This window comes from Stigmatopora argus, chromosome 15, assembly GCF_051989625.1.
Source record: "Stigmatopora argus isolate UIUO_Sarg chromosome 15, RoL_Sarg_1.0, whole genome shotgun sequence".
Lineage (NCBI taxonomy): Eukaryota > Metazoa > Chordata > Actinopteri > Syngnathiformes > Syngnathidae > Stigmatopora > Stigmatopora argus.
The window spans coordinates 16521208-16535577 of NC_135401.1; the positions used below are offsets into that span (position 1 = coordinate 16521208).

The 14370-nt window shown below is 43.9% G+C and overlaps 1 protein-coding gene across 4 annotated transcripts in view; it reads right to left on the minus strand.

Moving 5' to 3' along the window:
• ak7b (adenylate kinase 7b) overlaps positions 1 to 14370 on the minus strand; it is a 162407-nt gene that overhangs the window by 56074 nt on the left and 91963 nt on the right. For 2 of the 4 annotated variants that reach the window (XM_077620220.1, XM_077620219.1), the window contains exons 13-15: positions 9063 to 9191; positions 8888 to 8953; positions 362 to 559 (exon numbers count right to left, since the gene is read on the minus strand). In XM_077620220.1, the coding sequence (XP_077476346.1) occupies positions 362 to 559; positions 8888 to 8953; positions 9063 to 9191 (393 nt within the window). The remainder of the gene's footprint in view (positions 1 to 361; positions 560 to 8887; positions 8954 to 9062; positions 9192 to 14370) is intronic. The other 2 variants (XM_077620218.1, XM_077620221.1) reach the window with 2 other exon arrangements.

Below are 14370 nucleotides of genomic sequence, written 5' to 3' on the forward strand. Positions count from 1 at the left end.
AACATGTACTCTGCTAAAGATTCTACTCACATGCACTCACATAGATAAACACACTCAGTTGCTCATTGCTGTTGGGGAGCTGTCCTTAACGTCCATCCTCCTTGCAAGTGAAAATCCTCAAGACTCTTATTCATTCCTATGAATGTTTTTGTGAATGTATGAAGGCGAACCTGACACCTAGAAATGCCCCAAGTGCAATTTCGAATTAAGGGGATACAAAAGCCACACCGACTGATTGGGCAAGAACATTTTAGACTTTTTAGTCCGCCCTTTAGGTGTGAAAATAAGGTATTAAAAAAGTCCAATGAAAACAGCACTGGAAAAGGTTGAATGGTTTTTAATATTAAAGAAAGCCTCTTACCAATTAATAGCGGGTTTATGTCCAACTCTTCAAAGTAGTTGATGATGCTTTCTTCTTCCATTGTTTTCTCTCTATATTTGGATAAAACTTGCAGGAACTGCTCCTGCTCATAATTCTTTTCCTGCACCAACTTTTCAGGGAGGTTGATGACCTGATCTTTTAGAAAGGAATCTGAAGCATCAAGGCATATCACAAATTCTGGAAGACACAAATAGACGTTAATAATTAAACAGTGAATGGGGGCACATATTTCTGTCTGTGTAATTGTTCTGAATATGCAATGAGAGCTTTAGTTACCTATTTTTTAGCTTTTTGTATTTACTCACATGGAGAATGGTACCAAAACATAAGTGATATAGTAATAATATGGGGGGAGGGGGGCTTCTGGAGTTTATCCCAGCTGCCTTCGAGCACAAGGCGGTGGACACCCTGAATTTGTGGCCAGCCAATCACAGCGGTCCAGGAGACAAACAACCATCCACACTCACACCTATACCTAGGGGGATTTTAGAGTGTCCAATCAGCTTACCATGCACGTCTTTGGAATGTGGGAGGAAAGCAGAATACCCAGATAAACCCACACATCCCCGCGGGGAGAACATGCAAACTCCACACACACATATATATATATATATATATATATATATATATATATATATATATATATATATATACATATAAATATACAAATAAATATACATATACACATTTACATATACACACAACTATACACATATCCACACATAAACACACACCTACACCTGCACCTGCACCTACACCTACACCTACACCTACACTTACACTTACACTTACAGTGTAAGTGTAAGTGTAAGTGTAGGTGTAGGTGTAGGTGTAGGTGTAGGTGTAGGTGTAGGTGCAGGTGCAGGTGTAGGTGTGTGTTTATGTGTGGATATGTGTATAGTTGTGTGTATATGTGTATATGTAAATGTGTATATGTATATTTATATACATACACAGGGGGTCTCAAACTCGCGGCCCGCGGGCCAACTGCGGTCCCCGGGACGATAATTTGCGGCCCCCGTCTTAATATGAAAGTATGACCTTAATATAAAGTATGACCAGCTGCAGCAAGCTATCTCAGAGATACACATCAGGCTGGATGAGATATCAAAGGCGAGCTCTGTTTGCATAGCCACGCCACAGAGTCTGCCTGTTGCCCCCTGCACGGGTGCGGAACAGACAGCAAATTGCCATAGGCCAACAAAGAAAAGGAAGGCAAAAAAGACCAAACAGGCTCCGAAGCAATCTTCAGCCGCGAAGTTTAGCGCTGGCGAGGCGCCCGATCATGACGATGACTACGTGTCAGCCTGTCTAGACACCGCAGGTGGCAGTGATGTCATCGGTAGGCAAAGTTGTGAGCCTGAAACTCAAGCCCCTGCAAATTCAACTGCTTTCGCGAGATCCAGTAAAGAGGCAGTGTCGGAACGCGAGAGGAGTGTGATAATCTATGGTGTTCCCGAGTCGCCCGAACTCCCAGCTGTGGGCCGCGCGATTAAAGATCGCGAGTTGGCCATATTTTGTATCAAGTCGGTCCTGAAGACACTGGCACCCGGGGCATCTCTCTCACTCGGAAGATCGGTGAGGCTTGGACGTGAGCCACCATCCTCTGCTGACGCGCGCCCCCGTCCATTAAAGATGACTCTTGGCACTCCATCTGAAGTCGAGACCTTCTTAACAAGCGCCAAGAAAATCCAATGGCCTGATCTCGAACTGGATTTTCGGAAGGAGTACTCTTTGAGGGAGAGGATTCGTTGGCGCAACCTTGTAGCAGAGCTGGCAGCGAGGCGGCAGAAGGGCGAAAGAGGACTGTGCATCCGCAACGGCCAACTAGCCCTGACAAGCTACATCCACCCGCCATTGAAGGTGACCACAGAGACTCAAAACAACTGGGTGACGGTGAGGGAACAAGGGATGGCGGTGGTCCACCCCTAGTCATCATCTACACCAACGCGTGCAGTTTGATCGCCAAGTTCAGTGACCTCTTCAGTATTGTATCAGGACTCAAGCCTGATATGATCGTCATTACTGAAACTTGGCTAAGCTCTGAAGTGCACGACGCTGAGATAAACCTGGTGGGCTACATCCCCTTCCGGTGCGACAGGCGAGACAGACGTGGTGGTGGAGTTATCATCTATGCTAAGGGCGAGCTAAAGCCCTCCCTTTGTCCTCTCCCTCCCGCTGCTCAACAGACCGACTTCTTTGAGGTTGTGCGATGCAATATAACTGTGGGCGGAGTCTGTCTGCCTATCTTGGGAGTCTACCGATCTCCACAAGCTACCGCCGAAGACGACAACCACGTAATCAGTGCAATTCGCTCGGTCTCATCACACCAGGACTGCCTTATTGTTGGCGACTTCAACGCACCATCAATAGACTGGAGCGATGTCGTCTGCTCATCAGCCGACCGGTTCGACCAGGCACTCCTCGACACAGTTGATAACTGCTTTTTAACACAGCATGTTGCAGCTCCGACGCGCTTCCGCAGTAACCAACGCCCGTCTCTTCTGGACCTGGTACTCACGTGCTACCCGTCGTCGGTATCGTCTCTCATCATCCTCCCGCCGCTCTCCATGTCTGACCATGTGGTGCTCAAGTTCAACTGGCACGCAACAATTCCGGCCTTACAGAGCGAGATGCTTCCGAAGAGAAGGTTTGCTACCCTGAATCATCACGCACTGGAGGAGGCTTCCGAGGCTGTTGACTGGGCTTCCTTCATGGAGATCACTTCAGTCGGCGAGCTGTGGGCATTGTTGAAACAATCCATACTCCGGGTGACTGAGCGCTCAGTACCATTGTCGATGCCACGGCACCAGAAGCACAAACCCTGGGCGACGCAAAAGGTGAAGCGGGAACGGACTCTCAGAGATGTTGCTTGGCGCGAATTCCAGGAACGAGGCATGGCAGCTGCATATGAGGTCTATAAGCAGCAACGAAATAGGGCAGTGTTCACTGAAAGGCAAGAGCGGAGCAAGTATGAGCTGAGGTTGGCGCAGTCATCTCGTGCAAACCCCAAACGCTTCTTCGCCCATGTTCAAGCCAACAAACGTCTGCACAATCAAGTGGTTAAACTCAGGGATGCTGATGGAGTCGGTGTCACGGATGCAGAGGGGCAAAGCTCTCTTTTTGCTAGGGTGTTCGCAGGCATTTACAAAGCCGATGATGGGCGGCCAACACCCCCATTTGCTCGGGATGTTCCCCCAATGCCTGCAGTTGCCATTACACCTCCTGAAGTCTACCGAGCCTTGATGTGTCTGGACGCCACTAAAAGCCATGGTCCGGATGGTATTCACCCGAGGGTCCTCCAGGCACTCGCTCCGACCATAGCACTTCCCCTCGCATATCTCTTCACACTGTCCTTGCAATCAGGTGAAGTCCCCGAAGACTGGAGACGGGCCGTCATCTGCCCTATCTACAAGAAGGGAGACCGAGAGGACCCGTTGAATTACCGACCGGTCTCCCTCACTTCAGTAATCTGCAAAATGTTAGAATCAATTATCAAAACATCCATGATGGCCCATCTCCAGAACACAGCGGCGATCTCCGATAGTCAGCATGGATTCGTGTCCAAGAGATCCTGCCTCACCAACTTGCTGATGATGAAGGAATGGGTCACTCAATTAATGGACGATCGACAAACTGCCGACCTGGTCTTCCTGGACTTCGCCAAGGCGTTTGACTCGGTCAACCATCGCTTGCTACTCCGCAAGTTGGAAGCGTATGCGATTCACCCAGCGGTCGTGAGGTGGATTGATGCGTTTTTGGCTGGCCGCACCTTTCAAGTACAAGTCAACGGCATACTTTCAGAGACTCACAACGCCCCCAGTGGTGTCCCCCAAGGCTCCGTTCTTGGACCACTGCTGTTCGTGGTGTTTGTAAACGACCTGCCAGAGCACATCTCCCAGCGGGTTCTCCTCTTCGCCGATGATGTGAAGCTCGTTGCTCCCCGGAGCGACTACGAGGACCTGTGTGGGTGCCTTCATCATGTGTGGAGTTGGTCGAACCTGTGGGACCTGCGGCTCAATATCACGAAATGCAGTCATCTGGCTATTGGGGCTCCTCCTGATTCACCTCTTGACTTTGAACCGGGACGCCTGGAACTGGAGCGAACTCAACGGTGCAAAGATCTGGGCATCATTGTCGACGACACGTTCAAACCAACGGCCCAATGCATCCAAGCAGCCAACAAAGCTCGTGGAGTACTGTTCCTAATGTTCCGGTCCTTTGCCGTCATCACAGCAGACATCTTCCTTCCGTTGTATGTTTCCCTGGTGAGGCCCATTCTCGAGTATGGGATCCAAGCCGCATCACCGTACCTCGCCAAGGACATCCAGCATCTGGAGCGGGTCCAGAGGCTTGCAACGAGGATGGTCCGCGGCCTCAGCTTAATGTCGTACGAGGAAAGATGCCAGCGACTCAACCTGCCGACCCTTGAGGCTAGGCGTCTGTGAGGGGACCTGATACTGGCCTACAACATCCTCCACGGTATCTACAGCGTGCCCCGCGACCTCTTCTTCACGCCCGCACCTGATCGTGGTCTGAGGGGTCATCCGTGGAAGCTGTACCCTCGCGGGTTCCGGTTGAATCGGCGGAAGGCTGCTTTTTCAGTGCACATCGCCGGTTCTTGGAACCGGCTTCCGCAGGGTGTGGTCGAGAAGCCGACGGTCGCCCAGTTCAAGCGGGCTCTGGATGACTTTTTGGCCGTGAACCAGTGACTACACCGCGTTTTTGTGCACATTTCTTGTATCTTGTTACATGGCCCTTAGCCTGGTGCTTTTTCTTGCCAATAAATTGAAATTGAAAAAAAAATTAATGTTCGTGCGGCCCGTAAGATTGATATGAATGACACTTGTTGTGTTCGGAGCTGAATGAACCAATCACGGTGAGGTATACGGCTCGGGAGGGCGGGACATCGGCCGGGCTGTCCAGTGCCTCGCTCACTCACTCATTCATTCCTCCAATCAGCTGGGCGGAAGAGAAGCCGTGAAGCCGATCACTCCGCTCGGCGCGCACACTCCTCCGCTGCTCTCAGCATAGAACTGAATGAGGCGCTATGATCCGTGATCCAGCCTGTCAGTGTAGCCATCTCTGTGAGTGAAACGGAGAGCGAAAGTGCGCATGCGCCACTAACCCACGCGACTGAACGTGAAAGATCAACCCGAGACTCATTCCAAGTGGAAAAACATATTACAGAGCCCCAGAGATGTCTCTTTCAAAGCCTGGCATGAAGAGAAAGGTCGGTGATGAGCACAGACAGTTTCAAGAAAAGTGGGGAGTGCAATATTTCTTTGTTGAACACAGGGGCACCCGACGTGTCTCATTTGCACTGAAAAAGTTGCGGTCCACAAGGAATACAATTTGCAATGTCAGTATACTACGAGACATGCTGAGGAGTACGAAAAATACCAGGGAAATGAGAGAGCCAACCAGGTTGCCAGTCTTAAAACAAGTCTTCTGAGGCAACAGGATTTCTTCAAGAAGGCTACCAAAGACAGTAATGCAGCAGTCGAAGCTAGCTATGCCGTTTGTGAGTTGATTGCTAAAGCAGGAAAGCCATTCACAGAAGCTGAATGTATCAAAAAGTGCATATTACAGGCTGCACATATTGTCTGTCCAGAAAAGAAAAGTCTGTTCAACCACATCAGCCTTTCTGCCAACACCGTGGCAGAGCGCATTTCTCACCTGTCAAGTGACATTTATGATCAACTGTGTGAGAAAGCACAATGTTTCAGTGTATATTCAGTGGCTCTTGATGAGACCACAGACACTGCCCAGCTCGCAATATATGTCCGTGGTGTTGATGACAATTTGGAAGTAATGGAGGAGTTGCTCACAGTAATTCCAATGCATGGCCAGACCACCGCTAAGGAAATATTTCACCAGCTGTGTGATGCCATTAAGAATGCCGGTTTGCCATGGAAGAGCTTTGTTGGAATAACAACCGATGGAGCCCCATCAATGACAAAGAGGAAGAATGGACTGGTAGCACTTGTTAAAAAAAACTGGAAGAGGAGGGTGTGGAGGAGGCCATAGCTCTGCACTACATTATCCATCAGCAGGCCTTTTGCAGCAGATGCCTGAAGTTTGACAATGTGATGTCTGTCGTTGTGAAATGCATCAACCAAATCAGATCCAGGGGCTTAAAGCACAGAAGGTGCCGTGCTTTTTTAGAGGAAATGGAGTCAGAATATGGGGATGTGCTCTAGTTCACTGAGGTACGTTGGCTCAGCAGGGGAAACGTGTTGAAGAGATTTTTTGAGTTGAGAGCAGAAGTAAAAGACTTCATGGAGATAGACGGGGTTGCTGTTCCTGTGCTAAGTGATCCCAAATGGCTCATGGACTTGGCTTTTCTTGTTGATATCACACATGAGCTTAATGTACTGAACAAGAAGCTACAAGGCCAGGGGCAACTTGTCAGTGCTGCCTATGACAGCGTGAGAGCATTCTGCACTAAACTTGTGTTATGGAAAGCCCAGCTCTCTCAGACAAACCTTTGCCATTTCCCAGCATGCAAGGCTCTCGTGGATGCAGGCACACTATTCAGTGGTGAGAAGTATGTTGAGGCCATTTCGAAGCAACAGGAGGAATTTGATCACAGATTTGCAGACTTCAAGACACACCTTCTCCTTTGATGTGCAAGATGCCCCTCCTGAGCTTCAAATGGAGCTCATTGACCTGCAGTGCAACTCTGCACTCAAAGCCGAGTTCAGGGAGGTGAGTGGAGAAGCAGACAAGCTTGGGCAATTTTTGAGAGAGTTGACCCACAGCTTCCCTGAACTTTCCCGAATGTTCAAGCGGACCATGTGCCTTTTTGGGAGCACGTACTTGTGTGAGAAGCTCTTCTCCACCTTGAACTTCAATAAGTCCAAGTACAGGTCCAGACTTACTGATGAGCCTCTTCAAGCTCTACTGAGGGTCTCCACTGCTTCCTCCCTCAAGCCAAATGTGACTCAGCTATGTGAGAAGAAGCGCTGCCAGGTCTCTAGCAGCAAGGATTAGGCAAGAGAAGCCATGTTCAGAATATTTCATGTTCAATGTTCCATTCAAGTTCAGAAAGTTAAAGGTTAAAGAGATGTTAATACAGACATTCGAAACGGAATAAAAATAATTCATTTTCTCTACTTAGCCAGCCAATGTATATCTACTGTATGCTCATTATTATTATTATTTTATATTTGTATTACTGATTGATTGATTTTTTTTCATCTTTAAGTTAATTAATTTAATTCATTATTTCTTGTTAAAAAATAAAGATATTTGATAATGTTGGAATGTTTTATCAGCGCTTTTCTTATGGAAATCCTGATGCGGCCCAGTCTCACCCAGACTCGGCCTCTAGCGGCCCCCAGGTAAATTGAGTTTGAGACCCCTGACTTACACCAACACCTACACCTACACCTACATATGCATATACACATACACATATACACACATATACACACATATACACATATACACACATATACACATATACACATACACATACACATACACATACACATACACATACACATACACATATACACATACACATATACGCACACGCACACACATACACACACACACACATACATACACACACATGCACATACACACACATGCATATATATACATATACACTATATGGGCACTGTCTCTCTCCCCGCAACTCCCTCGTGTAATGTCTCTGCAAGCACTGGGTTGCATTTTTTTCAGTGTTTTTTTCCATTAGTCAGTGCGAATGGCGTATATACTACTTTTCATTGGCAAGTGGTCGTGCGTTATCCTATTGTGAGGACATTTGTGTGCATCAGTTTGGGAATATTTTGAAGGGAATACAATAGGTCGATAGGTTCCTTTTAGCTGCATCTGAAAGTCAGGGTGGAGGCAGGGCAAATAGAGCCGACCAGGGAGAAGAAAGGTATCAAAATTTAAAACAAAATTAGAATTAAGTTTAGTGCAAGGTTAGATTAAACTTATTTTTGAGTGTCTGTATCATAATCCAAGTTTATTTAAATTTGTTTGTTATGAGCACGTTGCCGTGCAAAAAGTCCCCCCCCCTCTTCCCCCTTCTCTCTCTGTCCGTCTCTCTTCCCGCCTCGAAATCCGTCTATTTTTAATATTGAACACAATTTAGTGATATTAAACCACTAGTTCTTTGTTACTTCTTTAATAGATGGCGAATTAGAACAAATTAAAAAAAAATCAATTCCAATATCCTGTTTTTTTTTTTCAGAGGGTTGTAACGAATTTGTTTGTTTTTTTAGTTCATTTCTATGTTACGAGAAAATCGACATACGAGCTTAGTCTCGGAACGCATTAAGCTCGTATCTCGAGGTACCACTTTGTGGATATGTATGTGTGTGCGTATGTGTGCGTGTGTGTGCTTGAGTGCGTGCGTATATATATATATATATATATATATATATATATATATATATATATATATATATATATATATATATATATATATATATATATATATATATATATATATATATATATAATGTATATACACATATGCCAAACCTGGCATGATTTTCTTGTTGCACAAGGAAATCAAAGATGCTTTGTCATCTGATTCATGTTCCTCAACTAAAGAAAAGGAAATGCAGTTAGACACAACAACAAAGACAATTATGCCGTGTGTATAATCTGTTTTGATAGAGGTCTTAAAATATGTATTAATCATGTTTTAATTTACCATGAAAAAGCTCTTTCGCTTGTTCATATGTCTTTGGAAATCCATCAAGTACAAAGCCCTGGTTTTTGCAAGGGTTGGAAGTAAGCTTATCCATTATCACCTTCACCAATACCTGGTCATCTAAAAAACCTATAAGGCAAAGAATAAATTACAAGCACTATTGGAAATTTGTAGAGAACCAATGCGCATTGAAAATTAAATACCTAATCTTGTGGATAACTAAATATGAAATTGCTGGTCAGCTTAATATTCAGAAACGAAAAAGCCTGCCGGATAAAATAAATAAAAAATATAAAGGGGACAGAAATAAAATGGATAAAGACCGATACGAAGACAGAATTTTGGCTATTAGTGGCTCTGAAGTGGAGTGAAGGAGAGAAAAGAGAGACTCAAAAAAAGTGATTCATGACTGTAATGACAGACAGGGCGAATCATTGGTTTTCCAGAGGAAAGAAGACGATGAAACGGGCTTAGTAGGAAAAAAAGGAAATTAAAGAATAAATAATTGGTCCATATGAAAATGAGTCACCTCAGAGGCTATATCCGGTATTGCAAAATTTCTGTCCCAGCCCAGGAATGCAATTGTCCCCTCCTGGACCACCTCCGGTATATCAGAGTAATCGCCTGACAAGGTCGGCGGGAACCGCAGGCGAGTGGTCAAAAACTCGGGGGAAGGTACTCTCCCCAATGCCTAAACTACCAGAATTAAAAGATAGTTATATGGGACAATATCCCATGATTGAAGTTGCAAATCCGAATATTGATGAAGGTCAGCCAACTACTATTTTGGGGCATAGAACTGGATGATGTGAAAAAGGCTGTGGGAGGAATCACGTCTCATAAAATAGATGTAGTGGAATATGTTCATGGGATGGAAGATGTGAGGAAATTTTATCATTTAAACGGAGTAGCGATGCAACAAATTTGGATGGCGACATTGAAAGGTGACTGGCACAATGTGAGAGGTGATTGGGATACTAAACAAAACGAGGAGGCACTGGGGCATGACAGTAGACACTTAATTTTGAGAGTGCATGATTTGTTTGATCGGACATAGAACATTTTAAAACGAGAGCAAATTATACAGCAATTAGAAGAGCAGAACAAAAAGCCCATTTGAAGCCATTTGAAAAATACAGACTCAGAATGACAGCGTGCTTTAGAGCTAATAGCGGCATTCTGCATGTAGAGTATATCAGGAACAATTGAAAAATTCTCTACCTGCCCATTCAACAATAAGCATTGGGTAGACAAGCCTAGGGGAACACTTGAGCAAAATATCAACCAAGCGTTACATGCACAAGAGTTCTACTTCAAAAGAAGTAAACAGTGATCACATTTCTAGCAGAAAGTGTATTACTAAGGAAAAGGGCGTGGCTATGGCTACCGTGGTAATAATAATTATGGCCGTAACAGGGGACGCGCAATCAGGAGAGGAGCAGGACGAGGATGCCATAGGAGCATGGAGAAGTATGTTTATTGGTGTTGTGGAAAATGTGGTGATATTTCGCGCAACTGCCCAGACAATAAATTTGCGGAAAAAAACACTACATCAACATGAATAGGCAAGCTAAACTTTAAAACAAAATGAGACAGTGGAACTACAAGAGGTTGACGTAGAAATAAACTTACCCAATATATTGGCATTATATACAATTAAACCTGAAATTAAGCTAATTGTAAATGGCAAAGAAATGCTTTTTCTGTGTGATACCGGAGCAACTCGAACTGTTTGCAGAGAGTCTTTTCCAGGATCAGTACCTACAGATTGTAAGGTTGTTGTGAGAACAGTAGAAGGTAACATTAGTGTGGCTATAGAGACAATTCCCGTGTGGATAAGAGATCCAGAGGGTGAGACATGTAATAATAATAATCGGACATAGGCTTTGTCATCATCATTGACTCAACAAAAGCCTAATTGTCATCATACCCAGCTGCGTATGACGAAATAAAATACCAGTTTTGATTGTACGAGACTGTCATGTTAATTTATTGGGAAGAGATGGTTTGTTGCAATTAGGCTTGGCTTTAGTTCCCTCGCCAAATGGAAACATTAAATAAAGAGACGACAGGAATATTTGGACGGACAATTCAACGTCCTGAAAAGCAGACGACTTATATTTTATTAATACACACTGGACATTCCAAACAAACGACCGATTAATATGGGAGACCTTTTGTTGACAGCTGCTGCAGAAATGACTGACAAGCAGGAAGACATGCAGATCCCATACATGTAACCATGTTGTTTAAAAAGACTGATGGACCTGATAAATCATGTGAAAAGAAATTGACAAATGTTACTCCGACAAACATCACTGTGGACTATTTGTACTCAGATGGTCTTACTACAGTGAGAGCAGGAGTACAACTCACTGAGAAACTGAAATCATTGTACTATGGATGGAAGATGGGAATTCATTTGCACTGACTGGGAGATTCTAAAACAGATGAATACATACTTGAAGAAGAGGAGAAAGAAATTTACAAACAGTTACTCTTAAATTATGGTCGACAGGTCCTTCTGACGTAGGACTAATCAAAGGGGCTCTACCAGTTCAGATTCAGACCAAAGACTGAATATAGATCATTTGTAAGACACTATCCGTTAAAACCAAATGCCCTTAAGGGTATAAAATCAGTGATTGAAGAGTTGTTGAGGCAGGAGTCATTATAGAATGTAATGATTCACCTTGCAATACTCCAATTTTTCCAGTTAAAAAGCGTCACCTTCTGTAGGATGGTTCAATATTTATAATAGTAAATTCAGCTGTTATACAGCGTGCACCATGCGTGCCAAATCCGCATGTGCTTTTGAATAGTTTGAGACTAGATGGATATATTTCTACTGTAGTTGACATCAGTAATGCTTTCTTTTCTGTTCCAGTGCATGAAGACAGCCAGGACTGGTTTGCGTTTACCTTTGAAACAAAGAAGTATACATTTACTAGATTGCCAAAAGGATATTGTGAGAGTCCTACCATTTACTGTCAGGTAATGCCTGGCAGTATGGCGAAATTTCAACCTCCAGGAGGGAGTCAAATTCTTATATACATAGATGATTTACTAGTGGCTTCACCTGATTTAGATACTTGTAAAATTGACACTATAGCGCTGTTGAAATATTTAGCCGAGGAAGGTCACAAAGTTAACAGAATGAAATTACAAATTTGTGAAAAACATGAACAATATTTGGGGCATGATCTCAGTAAAGGGGATAAAACGATTTTGGAAGAAAGGAAAGTGATGATATATTACAGGCTCCAAAACCTCAAACAAAAAAACAAAAACAGATGATTTTTATGGTTAACTAATTATTGTAGGTCTTGAATTCCAAATTATACTGAAATTGTAGCTCCACTTTCAAAAATAATGAATGAAAGTGATTTGAAAATGTATTCAAAACTGAAATGGACTGTGGAAGCAGACCAGACATTTTGCCAATTGAAACAAGCACTTGTATCTAGCATGACGTTAGCACTTCCTGACTACAGGAAGCATTTTATCGAAATGGTTGATTATAAAAAGGGGAGTATATGACCTTTGTCTTGGTTCAAGAATTTGGAAATAAAATGAAATCAGTGGCTTATTTTTCATCGAAATTGGATAGCATAGCATGTACGTTGCTGCAATGAATGTGTGCTGTGATAGCAGCTTCATTAGCTGTGGAATGCAGTTCTTCTATTGTGCTTTTTCATCCTTTAACCCTTAAGGTTCCACATGCAGTAAGTAGCAGTGTTGCTATTACATACAAACATGACATTTTTATCTCCAGCAAGACATTTGTCTTGCATGGCTATTTTGCTCTCTCAACCACACACTACACTGGAGAGGTGTACTATTTTGAATCCAGCCATGCTGCTACCGCTTCCCGAGGATGAGGAACAGCATGATTAACAAGAATTGGCAGAAAAAACGTCAGAGTGCAGAAATGATTTAAAATATCAACCTCTCGGAAAAGAGGAAAATCTTTTTGTAAATGGATCCCCGAAGCAAAATTAATTTTGAAAAACTCAAAACAGGTTATGCGGTTGTGACTAATACTGAAGTATTAAAAGCAGAGTCTTTAACAGTTCATCATTCTGCACTAGCATCAGAAATAATAGCTTGAAAGAGGCATGTAAATTAATGGAGAATAAGGAAGTAACAATTTATACTAATAGCCAGTATGCCTTTTCAACTTGTCACATATTTCAAATCAAATCAAAAGCCTTTATTGTCATCATACACAGCTGCGTATAACCAAATAGGTGGTGCTACTCCACAAAGTGTGTTTTCCCAGTAAAAAAAACATAAATAAGTAATATATAAGTATAAAAAGTCACATCCTGGCAAGGTAGATTCTAAAATATTGCACAATCTAAGATATTGGTCATTGTTATTGCACACCCCGAAGTTATTGCACAGAAGGGATTGTGTGTCATGCTAACGCAAGTTCAGAGTCCTGATGCCTGTGGGGGAAAAAACTGTCCTTAAGTCTATTCGTCCGTGCTTTGTGAGACCTGTAGCGTCTGCCAGAGGGCAGCAGCTGTAACAGGTTGTGACCAGGGTGGGATTAGTCCCTGACAATGTTTCCGGCTCTGCTGAGGTAGCGGGGGCTGGCAATGTCATCCAGTGAGGGCAGAGAGCAACCGATGATCTTCTGGGTGGTGTTGATGACTATCTGCATGGCCTCTCTGTCTACTGCTGTGCTTCCAGCGTACCACACTGTAATGCAGTATGCCAGGATGCTCTCCACAGTGGCTCTATAGAAGCTTACCAGAAGTTAATGTCCAAGTTGTCCCTCCTTAGTACCCTCAGAAAATGGAGTCGTTTCTGGTCTTTCTTCATCACTGCCAAGGTGTTGGTAGACCAGGAGAGCTTGTCCGTGACGTGGACCCTGTCTACGCATACTCCATTTATGAAGAGTGGGGCCAGATCTTTGCTGCGTTTGCGAAAGTCCAGGATTATTTCTTTATTTTTCGTGGTGTTTAGTGTGAGATTGTTCACCAAACACCACGAAGACAGTTTGTTGACCTCATCTCTGTAGGCAAACTCACCCCCCTGAGATGAGTCCGACCACAGTGGCGACATCGGCAAATTTGATGATGGAGTTGGACTGATGGGTCGGTGTACAGTCGTATGTGTACAAGGAGTACAGAAGAGGACAGAGTACACAGCATTAAGGGGAGCCAGTGCTCAGTGTGATGAGGCAGACAATATTGAAAAAATAGGGGACTTAAAACTTCAACGGGCAAAGCAGTAACAATGCATGGGGAATTGTTGAAATAACTCCTTGATGCTGTACAAACGCCAAAAGAAATTGCAA